Source organism: Pteronotus mesoamericanus, unplaced genomic scaffold, assembly GCF_021234165.1.
Source record: "Pteronotus mesoamericanus isolate MK-2021 breed Mesoamerican mustached bat unplaced genomic scaffold, CSHL_Meso_final scaffold_128, whole genome shotgun sequence".
Taxonomy (NCBI): Eukaryota; Metazoa; Chordata; class Mammalia; order Chiroptera; family Mormoopidae; genus Pteronotus; species Pteronotus mesoamericanus.
In genome coordinates this window covers 1,891,640-1,910,429 of record NW_026555305.1, presented here as the reverse complement: position 1 = coordinate 1,910,429, position 18,790 = coordinate 1,891,640, and the positions used below count along the sequence as shown (strand labels likewise).

Here is an 18,790-nt window from a genome sequence, read left to right as displayed (position 1 = left end):
GAAAACAGTGATCGAGAATTTGTGGGTCAGCAGGCGAACGCACAATACAATATACAGATGATGTAACAGAATTGTACACCTGACACATGTGATTTTATTAACCAGTGTGACCCCCCAAAACATTCAGTAAAAATTTAAAAAAAGGAAAAAAGAATACTCCTGTGTAAAATTTTAAAGAAACTGAAGAAATTTGGGGCCAGTCATGGATTTGGGGGTTCACAAAAGCAGGGTTTGTCAGATTATCAGAAACAACTATCCCATTTTAACAACTATAATCTAAAGTGAACGAGTGACATAGCAATTAACGCAGGTTCAAACCTTTGTGGGGGTTTTTTGTTGTTTTTAGTCTCTACCATGACACACTTTTCTAAATGTGCTCATCTACCTGCCTCCACGCGCTCTTCCATCTCGAGCCTACGAAGAACAGCAGAGGCGCAGGAGGAAGGGAATAACATGTTCATTTCAAGGACGATGGCTTTCACTTACGTCTAATAATGAGGGCACGTGAGCGGGCAGAGGGTAACAGCCCCCAGTGTGTGGGAAGGTCGTGCTGCCTCTCGGAAGGCACCTGGGATCTTACAACCAAAGACGTGCGTTCAAAGGCCAGGTATTTGATGTGCTCTCTCTCTGATCTGCTGCAAAGCATTTTTCTCTCAGTATCTGCGTTAAATTCAGGAAAGCAGGGATGTCTTTGATCCTACAGGGGGGCTTTGATGAAGATGGAGACACACCATGAAGATGTTTTATAAGCGATGTAATGCAAAATACATGAATATCCAACTGTGTCCAAAGAAGACTCCTAATAGCGTTGGCGTGTTGAGTCAAGAGTACAAGAAAGAATCTTGGTTTAGGCAAGGGAGAGAAAATTACAATTGAATAAGCTCCTGTTCCTCACATACAATTCCACGCATGGCTTCATAGAGTTCATGTTCTATTTTCAGGTGGGTAAAATATATTTTAGATGGCACCAGCCACAGACGCCTCAAAGTAGAAGCAGGAGCCATAGTTGGGTGTATCTGCGTATTAAGAATCGTTCCAGAGGTCCGTCTGGCTTATTTAATCACAGAACGATAATTATGGAATTATGATGACATCTGTTACCACTTCTCAATCCACAAGAAATGAAGCTTCAGGTTTCCTCAAAGTATTTTTATATCCTTTGCCTTATTGAAGCTTTGTAACACGCCCAAGAATTAAAAAAACATTACACGAAGAAAGACAAAAAAATACTTAAAGCTAACGTAGGCTCTTGGGGCCAAATATAGCATTAGATTAGGATCGTGGCAACTGGGTGTGTAACATGCTGCCTACAACACTCCGTGGGACAACAACAGAGGAGGCAGCCCGTTTGTCCCACGAACGGGGGACACCTGAGCGAAACGTGGGGGTAGGCCTCCCCGCGGCTGCGCTCCAAGAACCTCCCACGGGAAGGTGGCGGCCTCTCATCCGCGGGTCACCCCCACGTATCTTCTAGGCCATTCAGATCCCACTCGCACAGGATCCTCAGAACCCGCCCCTTCCCCTGCAGTTCCTGCAGCTTCCCCTTTACGAGGTTGTATAAGTCTTTTTCCAGCCTGCAAAAACAAACACAAAACAGAATAGAGAACTAGAGAAGATGATTGATGGTATTTCTTTTTAATCCTCTCCCTCGGATATGTTTATTGATTTGAAAGAAAGAAGAAGGGTGGGGGGGGGCCAAGAGAGAGAAATGTCGATCGCTCGCCTCCTGTACGTGCCCTGACCCGGGCTTGAACCTGCAATCTAGGCACAGTCTGTCCTGACCAGGGAACGAAGCTGCGACCTTTTGGTGCACAGGATGACGCTCGAACCCACTGAACCACCCGGCCAGGGCATTCCCGCCATTCCTACATGCTCTGCTGGCCAGCACCGGCCCTAGGCTGCTGAATTCAGGGTCAACCTGGCGTCTGCTTTAGATACCAGCCAACCCTCCCCCACGTCCCAGCAGGCGCCGTAGAAGTCAGTGGGGATTACCCGAGTGTCTGTAGTTTGCATGTTGGCTTTTTCAAGGACTTCCACAGCGTGTTGACGCCGGCGGGCCCCAAGGCATTTCCTAGGAGGTTCAGGGTAACCAGGCTTTTACTGCCTCCGAGAACCGAGGAGAGGTGCCGGCAGCAAGCGGAAGTCAGGCTGCACTTCTCCATCCTGGGGTGGGCGGGGAGAAAATGTTAAAGATGGTCCCCCAACCCTGAGAAATTAGAAATAAAAGTGAGGCGGGGTCCCGGGGGGAAACGCTACTAGAACAGACCGGCCAGCAGCACACGCCACACGCTTTCCAAATGCTTATGCGTGAGTCATTGAACCCACCCTAGGAAGGGAAGTGACCCCTCAAACCCCACCTGCCCGACAAACACGGATCACCTGCCCAAACAGGAGAGACACAATTTTAGCATAAAGTGCATGTGAGGGTGTTTTTTTCAAGGTTTTATTTATTTATTTATAGAGAGAGGAGAGGGAGAGAAACATGGGTGTGTGAGAGACACATGAATTGGTTGCCTCTCACACGCCCCTGACTGGGGACCTGGCCCGCAACCCAAGCCTGTGCCCTGGCTGGGACTCAATCCGGTGACCTGTCGGCTCTCAGGCCGGCGCTCAATCCACTGAGCCCCACCAGGCAGGGCGTTATTTCTAAATTCTGCCGCACAACATCTGGACATAGGATTGGCTAGCTACTGGGAACACAAGGCGAAAGGAAATGGGGCCTGTGTCTGCCTAACACAGCTGGGATTTCCACCCGAGTCCACAAAGAAAGGTGAGGTGAGTCTGTACGTGTGAGATTTAATGAATAAAATGTCCGGGCCGAAGCGGGTGGGGAGGACCCAGAGAGGGCTTCAGGGTGGAGATGCCATTCGATGGACAGGAATAGCATGATAGGAGGACAACCCGGGCCCCGGACAGGTAGCTGAGCGGGTTAGAGCCTCGCCCCGAGGCACCAAGGTTGCAGGTTCGATCCCGGGCAGGGCTCGTACAAGAATCAACCAATGAACGTACACATAAGTGAAACAACAAATCGACGTGTGTCTGTCTCTGTTTTTCTAAAAAAGGATTCAATAAAAAACAAACATTTGTCTTCCCCTTCAAGAATAAGGATTCACAGGGCAGGGGCATGTCCCCCCTCCCCCAGCACTTTCTATGCAAAAGGTACTGATTGAAAGAAAGAATAGCTACAAGCAAAGAGATTTTTAAAAGGAGAAGGTTGTCCTTCCCGCGTCTAACCCTGGTACCCCCACGTGACCGGAGAGTACCTGCCCCGACCCCAGAGCGAGGGGGGGTCCCCTGCGAAAGAACCGCGCCGACTCACCCGAGTGTGCTCAGCGCGCAGCCCGAGCGCGTCAGAGCCTGGCACAGACGCCGCCCTCCGGCATCCTGAACGCGGTTCCGCCCGATGTCCAGCACCTTCAGGCGGCGATTGCGCTCCAGCACGGCCGCCAGCGCCCGGCAGCCCTCCGCCCTGAAACTGCACTCGGACAAACTGCGGCGGGAGAATGTTATCAAAGGGGGAATGGTCCCCAGGCCTCGGGCTTTACCAGGCCCAGCCCCCTCAGCTTCTTTGAAGAAGAGAGACCCCTGAGTCGACTTCTCGTCCTGGCCCCGCAGCTGGGGCTCCATCTGTGCGTGTATGCGTGACACAGAGAGTCATCAGTGTGCGAGAGAGAAGGGAGAGACAGACAGAGAGAGAAAGAAGGAGGGAGGAAGAGAGACAGAGAGGCATTGATGTGAGAGAGAGGAGGGGGGGGGCAGGGAGAGGGTCCCTAAGGCGCCCTGACACAGACGTGTGTCAGCCTCCGAGCTCCGCAGCTGAGCTGACAAGACACACCAAAATCTCACGTACAGTGAGTTACTGTACCAACATGAGTTCACGATGAGGAATCTCGGTAAATACTTGGAGCGAGAACGAGAGAAGGGCAGGGTTGAGAAGGGGACAGGGGAGAGGAGAGACGCAGAGAAGAGAAGAGAGACAGAGGAGAGGAGACAGGGAGCAGAGAGGGACGAGACAGAGGTGTAGGGACAATGGATACAGAGAGGAAAAAAGGGACAGAGAAGAGACAGAGGAGACCGAGAGAGGCGCTAGGAGACAGGCCGATAGGAAAGACACATAGACAGACAGACAGAGGAGACAGAGAGGGACCGAGGGAGCAAGGAGGTGAGAGTGGACGTGATACCGAGAGGCGGGAGAAGGCAAAACAAGGCGAAATCCTTCCGCACCACAGGACAGTCTGACGCCCTGGGAACACCCACATGCTCCACACCGTCCAGGGCCAAGTCGAAGGGAGCGGCCAACCAGATAAACAGCTACGGAAATCAGACACAGCCCGCCTAGATTTCCAGGGTGAGTAAGGCCCAAACACGTCCGCAGGATAAACCTCCGTCGGGGGAAAAAAAGAGTCATCGGGTTTTAGCAAGAGGTTTATCACCTGTGCCTTCCCGTAAGTGTTCCAACACGGCTCGGCTCCATCTTACTTAGAGATACAAATACGTACAAACTTGCGTTTACAAATAAGAGGTATGGCCCCTGGGAGGGTCTCAAAATACCCCGAGGGATGGGCGTGGGGGAAGGTGGGGGGGGAGAGGAGAGTGGCCGTGAATCCGTAATTGTTGAAGTTGGATAATGGAGTAGATGACATGCGCTTCTCTGCTCTTGTCTAAGTTTCAATATTTCCATGAAAAAATAAAAAATAGGTAGAGCTACCATTTTTCTACCTCTCAAATGGAAGTGGTCAGGGAGGTTTAGGAACAGGGTCTGTGAAGGCGTGGCTGGTGGCGATGTTAGCGGAGGGCGGGGGGCATTGGGATTTGTCCTTAACAGTCGCCCCGTTTTCCCTGTACAGGTGCCACAATGCACCACACGCTCCCCTGGGCCAAGTCACTTCTGCACCGACAGGCAGCCAGGCACGGGCGAGGCCACCCGCTGACCGGCAGGGCGATAGGGTAACAGGGCGGCGGGACACTCACTCCAGGCTCTGCAGCAGGCAGTCGGGTCGGCGCAGCGCCTCGCACAGAAACCGCACCCCCTCGTCGCCCAGCTGGTTCTTCCTCAGGTTCAGGTGAGTCAGGCTCCGGTTCTGCCGGAGAGCGTCGGACAGGTGCCTGCAGCTGGGCACGCCGAGCTGGCAGCAGCAGAGCCTGCGGGTCGCGAGCCCCGGGGAGAGCAGCTCAGGAATGCGGTCCGCCCTGTGGGCGCCCAGACCCAGGCGGCCGGCCGCCTCCAGACTCAACGCGCTGGGTCCTGGCCCCCAACCCGGGGTGCGCCGAGCGCACTCTCGCTTCTCCTGGCCTGTTCCAGACTCCGACAGCAAGCCCGCTAAGAATGTGCCAGTCGTTACAGTCGGGGAAAAACAAAAATAAAAGAATGGTCAAACTGTACCAAGCTTCCGTTTAGCAAGATCATTAAATTGTAGAGATCCAGCCCTGGCTGGTGTGGCTCAGTGGACTGAGCACCAGCTTGCAAACCAAAGGGTCACCGGTTGGATTCCCAGTCAGGGCACGTGCCTGGGTTGTGAGCCAGGTCCCCAGGAGGGGGCGCCCAAGGGGCAACCGCACACCGATGTTTCCTTCTCTTCCTCCCTTCCCATCTCTAAAAATAATAATGAATAAAACCCTTTAAAATAAATTCTAAAGATCCAATATATAGCATTGTACCTATAGCTAACAATACTCTATTTATGCTTAAAATATGCTGAGTAGATCCTATAGTGTTACAATATTGCTGCTGCTACTACTAGTACTATTAATAATAATTTTTTTTAAAGGAGTAGAAGAAACGTTGGCAGGTCACGGGTATGATAAGGGTGAAGGTTTCCCAGGTGCACGCTTATCCCCAAACTCACTGTGTGATGTTAGTTCATAGCATATGCTTAACCTCTTATTACTATTCTGGTTCTTTGCGACCCAGTGTTAACCTTCCGCCTAGGCCAGCTCCCCGGTCTTTTGCCATAATCGCCCCTGTGGATGCGCCCCCCAGACCCTTGGGCCTTCCCCACACTTTTATACCCACCTGAACCATATCTGATGCCAGGAAACCCCAGTCCCCACGTGTGCCACACATGCGCCAAGCAGCAGGTGTGGCTAAAGGGTAAGATCTGTGTGTTCACACTCGGGTGGACTCACCCCTGCCCAGCGCTGCTCCCCCACCCCCACCCCCCCACCCCTGAGCTGTGTACACCACCTGCTCCCATAACACCTCCCCGTGGCCGAGGCCCAGGCATCTCCCACGCCTGTGTCCCGATCCGCCCTTCACCCGGCTGCCCAAGCCCATCGCCCGCCTGCAGCGGGCCTGGGGCTCCTTTCCCTTCAAAACCACTTCGAACCCATCGCCAAGGCGCCCTGGCTCCGGCTGCAGGATCCCCTGAAATCCTCCCGCCGCACCCGGCCGGCGCCCTCATCTCTTGCTCGAGTGGTTGTGCACCCACTTTGCGCCCCCCCCCCCCGTAGAGTCTGCCCAGCTCCCGCCCTCGGCTGACTTTTCAAACAAACAGGCCCCTTCACTCCCTGGGCATTTCCCAGGATGGCCCTGCCCCTCCAGTTTCATCTTCGCACGTTATCAACCCGGCTCACTTACATTCCTCCTGCCCTACTTGTCTTCTTGTTCCTCCTACCACATCCCAACCGGCAGCCCCTCTGGCTCCTTCTCCTGCCCCTCCCTCCCGTCTTCCCTTCCTCCAAGTCTCTGCTTCAACATCACCTGCTCAGAAAAGCTGGTGGGAGAACACCTCATTGGACCACCCACCCCGCCCCTCTTTGTGTATTCACTCTGTTTTCCTTCTTATCTTGATTTTTTTTGGGGGGGGGGTATCTCATCCATAAAACCACATCCCCCACCCAGGCAGGAAGCTTGTCTGTCCTACCGTCCCCCCAACTCTGGTGCCAGCTCTGCCTCGGGAGGCAGGCGCTCTGGTATCAGTTGACCGACACAATCAAAATTTCCCCGGGGTCCTTGCTAAAACGGAAATCCTTGGCACAACCCCCCCAGAAATCGAGTCGACACATCCGGGGTGCCGCTCAGAATCTGTGTCTTAAACAACAGCGCCCAGCCCGGTGCCGGGGAGTTTTCCCTGTTACCCACGGGCCCCAACGAAGGCGCCGCTGTTCTCCCGGACGCTCGCGCTGACGGAGGGTCGCTTTCAGAGACGCAGCCCAGAGGCACTTACGCCAGCCTCTCCAAGGCGCAGTCGGGCTGCCGCAGGGAGGCGCACAGCCACCGCACACCGTCGTCTTGCAGCGGATTGAATCCCAGGCTCAGCCGGGCTGTTCGCTGCGTGCTGGTGAGAACCGAGGCGAGCGCCTCCGAGCTGGCCGCCGACAGGTCGCATTTCTCCAGGCTGCGGAAGGGGCGGGCGCCGGGTGAGCCTCAGCAACCCCCACCCTCCCCGTTCCTTTCTCAAACTCCCAGTCCCTTTGGGCCACACAGCTGGGACCCAAACCTCGTGGGAAGATTAAATGGGGTAAAGAAAAAAAAAGCTTCAGCCCTGGCTGGTGTGGCTCAGCGGATTGAGCGCTGGCCTGCAAACTTAAAGGGTTGCGGGTTCGATTCCCAGGGCAGGGCACATGCCTGGGTTGCAGGCCAGGCCCCCAGCAGGGGGCGTGTGAGGTGCAACCACACACTGATGCTTCTCTCCCTTTTTCTCCCTCCCCTCCCTAAAAAATAAATAAATAAAATCTTTTTGGGGGGGAAAAAAAAAAGCTTCAAGGAGGAAAAGGTGGGTCAAGGTACAGTTTCTCAATCTTTGCCCTACGTAGCTTCAGGTCAGGAGCTTCAGGTCAGACCGTTCTTTCTTGTGGGAGGTCCCCCAGTGCATGGTAGGGTGTTGATTGTAACTGGTCTTTACCCACTACACGCCCGTAGCACGCTCCCCTCCCAACTGTATAACCCAAGTCTGTGTCTGGACACTGTCAAAGGTCTCCTGAGGGAGAAAATCATCCCCAGTCAAACACCACTGGGTTCGGGGGAGGCTGACAGAAGCCTCCGGGGTCACACCGAAGGGGCTGTGAGGCCCACAGTCATGCTGAAGGCAAATGTGGCCCAAACTCAGCCCTAAGGAGAGACGTAGGAAGAATAGAGACGAGAGGAATAGATGATAAGAACTAGGTCAACAGGATAGGTACATACAACAGGGGGACCCTCCACGGCTCCCCAAAACATACTCCCACCCTGTCGCTCAAACTTGCAAAGAAAACATTTGGATAAGGGGGGCGACTTACGAGAGCTCCTTCAGGGCACACTTGGGTACATCAAGGGGCTTCGGAAGGTTTTTCACCTCAATTCCAGACAGGTCATTGTCCCCCAGGCTGAGGAAACGCAGGCTGGAGTTCTTGCTGAGTTCCAGCCACAGGCGGTCACAGGCCGCGGACGTGAGGCCACACGATTCCAACCTGGCAGGGAGGCCCCGAGAGAGGCCCTCACTCCTGGGCAGAGCGGTCTTTGTATAGAGGACCCCTCACTGCATGACCATGAGCTCCTCTCGCCATCCCTGATCTCTCCCAGGGACCAGGCGATTTCCAGGTCAGTGCTGCGCAAAGTGTGATCCACGGTCCCGCACCACCTCCGAGCTGGCACCCCTGCCAAATCTCAGAGGTGTGTTCCTGGAATCTGAATTTTTAACAGCCCCATGTCCCCACCCAAAGATTCTGATATACATTAAAATTTGAGAATCACCACTCTACACCCATGTACATTTTTTCCCTCTGCTAATCCTCCTCCAGATCTGCTTGCTGCCATCCTGATTCCTGTTCTCGCAATGAATCTTCACCCCTGGGGGTGGTCCCGGCCGGAGACAGATCTGGGGAACCAAAGACTCACCACAGGTACTTGAGGTTGCACGCCGAGTGCCTCAAGGTTTTAAAAATCATCGTGGACACCGTAACTCCCAGGCGGTTTGAGCTCAAGTTCAGGTGGGTCAGCCGGCTGTTACCATGAAGGACCAGGACAAGTTCCTTCAGGACCGTGACAGGGGTTATTGATTTGCACCTGAGGGAGACAGGCAGAGAGAAAGCCAGCCTGGAGGCGGTGGTGGGGTGGAGACACGGTCTCCTCGTCTGGCGTCTCCATCATAAAGACACACACGCAGACTCTCGAGGACGGACAGATATAAGAGGAACCAACAATTTGATTTGGAGTCGTGGTACCAAAAGTTTGAAGAGGTCATCTAAAGACATGGCTTGGGGTGGGGGGGCGGGCGGGGGATGAAAATGCAATGCAGTGTAAGGTGATGTGCTGCGGAACCGTGCCCCTGAAACCTGCATGATTGAGTCAACCAGGGTCACCCGAATAAATTCAAAAATCAACATCAAATAGGCTCCCAAAAGAGTCACTAAGCTCAGTTGGATGTATAGAGTCAGGAGTCAATCAAGCTGCTCCCCTTTGCTAATTTGCCATGAAGAGGCCCTGGGACCACCTGCACTCCTAGAAAGGGGACCCCCTACATGAACCCTGAGAGGCCTGGGGGACAATAGGAGGCTAACTCTCTCCTGGGGGTGGGTTTAGCAGGGTGGGGGGAGTTAGATGGGAAGGGTAAAGGGAAAAAAGACTCATAGACACAGGCAACACTGGGGGGGCTGCCAGGGGGAACGGGGTGGGGGAGGCAGGAGGGTGTAAGGGGGGATAAAGGGTGATGGAAGGAGACAAGGACTCGAGGAGGTTAGCACCCAGTGCAATACACAGATGACGCATGATCGAACCGTACACCCGAAGCCTATACCATCTGATTAACCGATGTCAACCCAATAGCTTTAGGGAAAATTAATTAATCAATATAAGAAAAAGACCACCCTTTCAGCCTGCCTGCCATGTATTTGATCTACCTCCTTCAACACACTGAAGTTGGGGGGAAGTCATCATTGCGAGTCTTCTGTTGAACCAGCATGTGTCTGATCCTTCAGACCTTGAGGTATGAAGGGATGGTAGACGGAGAGTAGGAAAGAATTAGTTGGCCAGGGCTCCAGAGCATCCGACCAAAGGTCGTTACAAATTCACCCCTAAGCATTACTCCCCTGTGCCTCTCGTGCAAGATTATGCATGACAGATTCCCATTTTTTAAAATTTCTACCTACCCTGCCTAAGTAGAACTTTCACTGATACAGCACCTTTATTTTATTTTCCTGAGCACCTACCTTAGTTTCTGGCAAATAGATCCTTACTGCAGAAATTTTAAAAGTTGGGTGGTCCCGCTCGGGTATTCAACAAACTGGGAGGGTCTCACACTTACGTCAGTTTCTGGAGTTTGCACCTTGGGTTTCTCAGCTCGTAGCAGAGTGTTTTCATAGACAGAGCGCTCAGCTTGCTGTTACTCAGGTCCAGCTCACTCAGGTTCCCACTGTGGAACACGGAGCAGACGTCCCGCCACTGTTGTAGCTTAGAATTGACAAGCCTCATCCTTTATGAGGGAGAGAGAGAAGGCTGATGAGTAAACGAACCTCAACCTAGAATGAGGTCTCCAGGAGGCAAGAAAAAAAAGACCCCAACAAATGGTGTAGAGATTTGTTAGCATCTGCGTATGAAAATGTGTCACCCCCAAAAGCGTAGGTCTCAAAACACCCTATACATAATTCCCACACTTCTCGCTAATTCTGGCCAGAAGAAAGCAACCTCATAAGTGAAGTGAGGTAGTTCAAAGGCTTAATCCTTAAAGGTCCAGTGAAGCAGACCCCAGATGAATTCAGAACTCTGCCCCCTCGTATTATTTCATCTCTGTGCTCCAATTTTCCATCTCTGAAAGGTGATACCTTTTTTTTTTCTCTCAGATGAGATAAGGGAAGTAAAACAAAGAACATATTCTTAAAGTACCTGGAAGATATCAAGTTCCTACTTTACACCAACTCACAGCCCAGAATCATAGCATTGGTGAGAATAGTTGCTTCCAAACTTCTGTGTGTGTGTACATGCCTGTGCTTCATATGTTTAACATCCCGGGTCATTCTGATATACAGACAGAGTTACAAACCACAGAGAAAAAAATAGAAAGAAGCTGTGTTGTAGAGAAACAGGAAATGACCTTGATATCAGAAGACCTAGGATCACCTTTAGGAAAGGTGTGAAATTTCCTTAAGCCTCAGGGTAATCGTGCATCAAGTAAGGGATGATGATTTGAGGAAAGTCCTTACAATAAACGGGGTTAGACTTGGGAAAACACTCAGAGTAAGAGCACTTACATGATTCAACAATGACCATGACCTGAAGTCCCCTATTAAGGTTTTAGGGATTCCAAGACAGGACAAATGACAGCCAATGTATGTTGAACATTTCCTACTCTAGACAAAGCATCTTACTAATATATCAATCTGGGTGAACACAAAGGAATTTGTCTTCTTGAAACTTCGATTTGTTCAACCAAAATGGAAATGGTCCTTCTTGTAGGTCTGAGGGTTCAACAAGAAAGGATTTGAGAATACATGTAGCCGGCTCTGTCTCCGAGAAAAGTTTAGTAAACATCCCCGGGACCTGAAGTAATGAGTGGACAAGTCAGGTTTTCTTATCTAGATCGAAAGTCATTAGTGTCAAGGATGGGACAAGAGCACAGGAGAAGAACCCAAAGTAGCTGAAGCATTCCTGGGATTCTTCTTCCAGGAGAAGTCATTAGCGGAAGTCATTAGTATCAGGAATGGGACAAAGTTATGGGATAAGAATCCAAAGTCGATACAATAGTTCTGGAATTTTTCTCCGTCCAGGAGATAAAGGGGCAAACTCACCAGAACAAGCTTCAGAATTTAGTTGACTCCATCAGCCCCAGAGAAAAAAACAGAAAGAAGCCGTGTTGTAGAGAAACAGGAAATGACCTTGACATCGGAAGACCTAGCAAACTCCCACCCCAACTCACCCTCAAAGGAGAAACATCTAGCATTTGATGTACGATCTGGAGCTCACAGAGAGAACTGAGCACTAATCCAGGCTGAGCCACTCAATAACCACAAGGACGTGAGTAAAGGATGCTTTTATCCTTCCGTTTTCTCAGCCATGAATGGCAATAACAGCTCCTCCTCCATTCACCTGTTGACATCAGATGCAAGACAATGCAACAGCACAATGCCTGGCACCTAAATCTTCCATGTGCGGTGGCCAAGCTCTATCTGAAGATAGAAGCTCTACCTTCAACTCAATCAGTGAAAGGACCAGGGAACCCAACATGATACCTAAAGGAATATCTTCTCCTCGGGTAAAGCTGATGGACCATGTCTGACCAATTGTAACCGTGGATAACACAACTGCCGCAAAGGATCCCCAGTTTTTCATGGTAAAACTTGGGCAGAGCTGAGAGCACATGGGGAAAGAAATGACGGTGCATCACTCACCCTGGCGTTTCCCGTTTGACAGTCGACTCTGTTCGAGGGATGTGACAGCTGACAGAGAGCCTTAGCTTTCTTAACCTTTGACAATGCTTTAGACAATACGAAATAGCCTGGAATTGAAGATCCCCAAGATCCAGGTCTGCTTCAAGGACGTGGCTCAACATCTGCTTGACCACGGCCTCCTCCTGCATCTCGTACAAGCACTGGAAAAACAGAAGGCATTCAAAACTGCAGGAGATCACATCGGACGTGGATAGCTCTTCTGCCCATTTTAATAACTCATCCACCACCGTCGGACACATCTTAAAATGCAAAGTATCTTCCACTTCTCTTGCTAGGTCTCTATTCAAGAGACCGAAGAAAAAAAGAACCATCTGGTGCCAGTAGGAGTTTGTGTCCACGAAGGCATCGTTCAGGAGCACCTTCATCTCTTGATGCTTTGAGAGACCCCCGATGGCTCCTTCCGTTCCTCTCAGCACGTAGAACAGAGCCCCCCAAAACACCTGGAAGCTTTGGTGAGTGAAGGTGACACAGTCCTCACAGTCACTAGCCTTTCGAAGAATATTCAGCCTGAAGAGGCAATCGATCAGAGGCGCCTGCAGGTGCCGATGCTCAATGTCCTCTTTTGCAAACGTGAAGTTGGAAGACCACATCCCAGCGGCAGCCAGAGAGCAGAGGGCTCGCCACTGCTCCAACCAGCTCTGCTTTGACCAACTCACCTCCACTGTTTCAAACACGCTGGAGAAAAAACATGCATACAGACGGGCGGGGGTCTGAGCGTCCAGCTGGAAAGAGGGACATCTAGCCATCTGTCGCTTCAGGCTGGAGCACACCGTCCAGCACACGAGGGGAGCACAGCAGGAACAAGATAGAGCTTCGTGCTTTCTTATCCACTGCAAGATGTTCCTGGCTTTGTTTTGGTCCCCAAAGTATCTGAAGAAATACTCCTCCTGGTCTCCCTCTGTGAACCCTGGGATTCGTATAAACCACGGATTCAGCAACAGTTGTTTAAGTTCTTCGCTGCGACAGTCCCTGGTGGTGATCAGCAAGGTAGCAGAGGGAGCCAGCTCCTTCTTCAACAGGTGGAGTAGGATCCTGGCCACCGGGAGCTGCTGGTCCCAGTCTGGACATGGCAGGCTGCCGTCCAGGTCAGAGAGCATGGTCATTTCCTCAAAGCCATCGATGACAAACAAGAGCCTCTCCGAATGACTCATGAAGTATTCAACAGCAGCCGGAGAGTCAGGAGAGTCCCGAGAAAGCAGGCTGGCGAAGGTGGTGTCCCCGACCTCTCGGAGTTGCTGGCAGCTGACGTAGGAGACATAGGAGAAGTTGTGTTGGAAGAGTAAGCCCTCCGCCCAGTGCATCAGGACCTTCGTCGCCAGAGTGGTCTTCCCAACGCCCGCCGCACCATGCAGGACTACGGTCTTGGGCCGGGCTCCAGTCCTCTCGGGGTACAGGAGACGCCGAAGCTCTTCATGCTCCTGCTCCGTGACACTGCGGAGGTATATGTGGTCTTCTGGCCAAGGGACACGGTCCCACATGGCCAGTAGCTTCGCCTTCATCCTGTCTCGGTACGTCCCGGCGCGCGCTGAAAGCGAGAAGGGGGTCAGGACAGGGCAAGGCTAGGGAGACGGTTCAGCATTAAGAATCGTTCAGAAATGACATCGCCTTCAACGCGACAAACAAGAGTCTAACTTTCAGGAGCAGAGGTGGCGGTGGAAAGCGGCAAAAGGCAGCCTAAGTTAGTTTTACGACAGATACGCAAATATATGGAGAAAGCCTCGGACAACACGAGAGATACCTAATTAGAGTTTGAGGAAAACAGAACAGGCAATAGTGTGGGGATTGCTGGGGGGAGGAGGGTACTAGGGGACTAAAAGATAAGGTAAGAAAATACAATAAAGATTTTAAAAAAGAGAGGAAGACACAACAGAGAAGGAAGAATCACTGTCAAAGAGATAACAAGAATTTTTTTTAAAAAAGAAATTATGAGAGACCTCACAAGATTTTGTCCTTTAACGTTTATAACCATAAAATTTAAAAAATGATAACTATTAAAAAAAAGTATTTAAGAACAGAAGGAGACACATTTTTCAATTTAAATATAAAGGTCTCCTTTGGGGGTCAGGCCTGGAACCTAGTCTCCTGTGACATTTCAGAACATGAGGTGGAGGACCCCCAAAAGCTACCCCCGTGAAAAAGACAGGTCCCGTTCAATGGAAAAAATCGAAGTGGCATCAGATTTATCACCACGGGCCCTGGAGGACATTGGCCACCAGAGACGTTGGTCGGAAGCGCTTCTCAGCCTGGACCTGACCTAAATTATTCATCGAAGGGTTCGCTAGAGAAACTTCCCATAAGGCAAGCTCTCGAAAATCTTCTCTCACATTGACTTTTCTCAATAAATTATTGTAGAATGAGTTCCCTAAGACAGTGTGGAGACAGACAGACGGATGCGGAATCTATCAGATGGATAAAACTTCAGGAAAAATGACAAACGTGGACTCAGTAAAACGCTCCATCAGATTATCCGTCTGAGGTCATCGTCGGATAGCGTGCACACCTGATTGGTCTTCTGGGATCTCCGGTTCTTCTTGGGTTGGGACTTGGGGTGCCTGTGCCATCGCTGAAAGAAACAGTGACGAAGGGGCAGGAGGTGCCCCAGGCTGGAACGAGCAGGCGGTGATGGGTCTCTGACAAGCTTGGGATTGACTGGAGGAGCCACATCCCCCAAATCCATCAACGCAACCACTTTGGAAACCTGCTCCTTTGCAAAGCCCACGGCACATGTGAAACGCCTCCCTGCCTCTGGGACTTGGGTCCAGCCAGATCCCCGGGCCGGCTCTCCTGCCGGGGGGTCCGCTGGGCTCACTCCCTCACCTCCAAGCCTCAGCTCCAATCTCAGCTCCTCAGGGCCGAAGATCGCAGTCAACACAGGCCCAGGCCCCTGCTTCACACACCTGCGGCTCCCCCCACCCACCTTTCGCTCCCCCTTTTCCAGGCAGGTGTCACGCCCTAATATGCCACGTGACCTACTTATTGAGCCTGTCTTTACGCATCTATGACCAGCAATTTGGATCCACCCCATAAAAATCCAACAGCAACATCCTTGCTCCCATGAGAGTAGCTGCCCCCTCTGCCCCCTCTGCCCCTCCTTGCCCTGTGTTCCCACCCCATGTCTCCTTCCCCTTGGGTCCCCACCACGTTCCCAGCCCCCCGACCCCAGCCCCCATCCCTCCAACCCCAACTCACCATTCACCTCGGCTCTCAGATCCTCACAAAGTGAAATCAGATTCATGTTCTCAAAGATTCGGAGGGTCACGCCCCATCCCTGCCGCCCTGGGAAGTGCTCCTTCAGCAGACATAGCAGGTCAGCGGGGTCTGCAGCCTTCACGTCGGCCCAGGGGATCTTCTGGGAGCAGCCGGGCAGCCGCCGCAGGGACTGGAGGCCGAGTTTGAATTCCTCCAGCTGGCACCGGTCCAGGCCCCTCAGGTGGGACAGGAGCTTGTCCCAGGAGCCATCGCCCCCAGCCACACTCGTCACTGGGAAGCTCATCCTGCCAACACGCAGATTCCCAGCTTCCCCCGCAGGACAACCAGCAGCTGCAGGAAAGGAAGCAGGAAAGCATACCCTGACCCCACCTCCTCCCAAGTGGTCCAGGGCTGTCCAAGCTTTGGCACTGGGAGAAGAGGAGTTGTCTTGGGCCACACATGAAATACACAAACACGAATGAAAGCTGATAAGCAAAAAAAGAAAATAGAAAAAGTTTGAAGTAAGTTTATGATTTTGTGTTGGGTCACATTCATAGCCATCCTGAGCTGCATGTGGATGCAAACGAAAGAGTCGCTGTTCTATATTCCCAGTCAGGGCACACGCCTGGGTTGCAGGCCAGGCCCCCAGTAGGGGGCGCTTGAGAGGCGACCACACATGGATGTTTCTCTCCCTCTCTCCTTCCCGTCCCCTCTCTCTAAAAAATAAATAAATAAAATATTTTTTTAAAAAGAGAAGACTATTCTTCAAAAAATAAATAACAACAGAAATATGTAAATAAGTTAATACATTTTTTTTTTTTTTTTAATGCACCGGGAACACTTCATTAGGGAACCCTGAACCACAGCTCCTGTGACGGATTATGCGCCTGCCCTCCTCTTGTTACATTTTTGTCCGCCCACAAATGCATAACCTTAGGTTCCGTGAGTCTCTGTGTAAAGGCGCCTGAGTGCCCACACATAGTTGTCTTGTTAATGTTGAGCTCAGGACCAGCCGCGCTCGCCCTCGTGCCTGAAGGAGGTGTGCTTTCCCCACAAACCCGGACACGGCCTTTGCACACTGGAGACACCAGGCCCCACTTCCTGTGAAATGGGGACGCCACTCAAAACAAACCCAGAAACACACAAAACACGGCACGGAACAGACCCGCACGGAAGGACACACGCACGGAGAACAAGAGATGGAACAAGATGCCAACACCAGCTGGGGACGTGGGTCAGGCCACGGATTTCCCACCGCTCTACGCGTGGCCAAAAACGACGGAGAAAGCACCCAAGCAGTAATTTGGGGGGATACAAATACATTTTTAGCAAGTAGGTGAATTTGCAAATATGGAATCCGTGAAGAATGCGGGTCGACTGTAATTAGGGTTACGTGTCTCACTGAGGCTGAGAAGGGACCCTCCAGGGTACCACCCTGAGTCAAAGAAGGAACACGAGGAAAAATAATTCCGTGCACGAGAGGTAAGGGGTCCATCAGATTGAGCCCAGAGTGTGGAAAAAGGGTAACTGCCCTTAGCCAGGGACACAGTGGTTGCGGAAGCCCTGGAGGGAGAAAACACAGGAATGAAGAAATTCAGCCGAAAGGTTTTTGTTTTTGTTTTTAACTGTGAAATCTCCTGGGCCCAGGAGGCAGGAAGCTTCTAATGAGAGGAAGTGAGACAGGCTACAAATTCCTGCATCTGATGCAGACAAGGCCAGCAACTCCCAGCTCCTAACCCTGCCCCCGCCTCCTGGGAAACATCCTCGATTTCTCAGCTTCTGGAAGGTTGGCTGTTTCCGGCGCCTCCCAGAGATGGAGTCGTGCGGTGTTTTAAGGCTGGATAAAATTCCAGTGCGTGTGCATTTCACGATATAAAATTTCAGGTATGCAGAATAAATTACTTCTAGAGGTCTTCTCTACAGCAAAGTGCCCACCGTCAACAAACCTGTATTGTTGCCCAGGCCAGGTGGCTCAGTTGGTTGAAGCATCATCCCCTACCCCAAAATCAAACCTGCAAACCAAAGATTGCTGGTTCGATTCCCAGGCAGGGCACATGCCAAGGTTGTGGGTTCGATCCCCAGCTGGGGAGTATGGGAGACAACCAATCAATGGTTCTCTCTCTCTCTACCTCTTTCTCCCCTATCCTTCCTCTCTCCCTCTCTCTCTCTCTCTCTCTCTCTCTCTGAAATCAATAAACATATCCTCGGGTGAGGATTTTTTAAAAAAACTGTTTTGACATTTAAAATTTTGTTAAGAGGGTAGATACCATGTTAGGTGTTGTTATCACATGCACACCAAAAACAGACACAAAGAAACTTCTGGAGGCAATAGGTGTGCCTGCTACCTTGATTTTGGCGATGGTCCCACAGGCGAACGCCTGTGCATGAACTCCCCAAATTGCACACTTTACATATGGGCCATTTTTGTACATCTATAAAGCTGTTTTGAAAAAAAGGAAGAAAAGGGCCCTGGCTGGTGTGGCTCAGTGGATTGAGTGCCAGCCTGCAAACCAAATGGCCACCGGTTCAATTCCCAGTCAGGGCACGTGCCTGGGTTGCAGGCCAGGTCCCCTGTATGCGGAGAGGCAACCACACAGTGATGCTTCTCTCCTCTTTCTCCCTCCCTTCCCCTCTCTAAAAATAAATAAAAATATTTAAAAAAAAACAATAAATTTAAAAAAATAAAAAAGAAAGAAAAGAAAATGCGGGCCAGGTCCGAGACAGGGAGGGACACAAGGTTTGAGAAAGGTTTGGAGCAGAAGAGAAAGCAGACACCACTTACCAACCAGGCCTGGAATGCCCCGATGCAGGGGACCTGGGAGAAGAAGTCACCCCTACTCCCGCCCCAGCCTGTGACCAGCCCTCTGGCCGACCACAGCTTTCTCACAGGTGTGTCTGTGAGCGTCAGCTTGGTGGCTCCCTCCCCGCCCCCTGCGGAGAGATCTAAACTAACTCCTGATAGGTCGGAGGCCACCAGGACCCAGCCGCTGCCTAGCCGCTCCACCCCCTTCTCCTCAGGTGTAAATGGAGGCCTGCCCAGCTGGGGGCAGCAACGACTTTCCCAGGAAAACCCACACCATCCTGGTGCATGCGGAGTCCTCCCTCCCAGCGAAAAGCTGCTTCTGTGAGTACCTCTGCGAGCATCTGGGAGATCCCATACCACAGTGAAAGATGTGAGGAGGAGAGAGAGGAGGAGGCTTTAAGATCAGAGGCAGCAATACCACTGAATGAAAACTACCAT

The 18,790-nt window shown here is 51.6% G+C and overlaps 1 protein-coding gene across 1 annotated transcript; it reads right to left on the bottom strand.

The window, feature by feature from the left end:
- Positions 1 to 1,988: 1,988 nt before the first annotated feature.
- On the bottom strand, positions 1,989 to 15,853 carry NLRP13 (NLR family pyrin domain containing 13). The gene is made up of 8 exons (XM_054588144.1): positions 15,550 to 15,853; positions 12,307 to 13,885; positions 10,221 to 10,382; positions 8,816 to 8,983; positions 7,167 to 7,337; positions 4,972 to 5,142; positions 3,320 to 3,490; positions 1,989 to 2,163 (listed from the first exon to the last, which is right to left on the bottom strand). The coding sequence occupies exons 1-8, from the start codon at positions 15,851 to 15,853 to the stop codon at positions 1,989 to 1,991; spliced, it is 2,901 nt and encodes a 966-aa protein (XP_054444119.1).
- Positions 15,854 to 18,790: the final 2,937 nt, after the last annotated feature.

Excerpts from the sequence above, each read along its gene's own strand:
- NLRP13 (XM_054588144.1), bottom strand. The coding sequence starts at position 15,853 with ATGAGCTTCCCAGTGACGAGTGTGGCTGGGGGCGATGGCTCCTGGGAC. Across the intron at positions 13,886-15,549 it reads TCTGAGAGCCGAGGTGAATG|CGCGCGCCGGGACGTACCGA; the intron begins GTGAGTTGGGGT and ends TCTCGCTTTCAG. Across the intron at positions 7,338-8,815 it reads TGCAACCTCAAGTACCTGTG|CCTGGAGAAATGCGACCTGT; the intron begins GTGAGTCTTTGG and ends CCCCTTCCGCAG.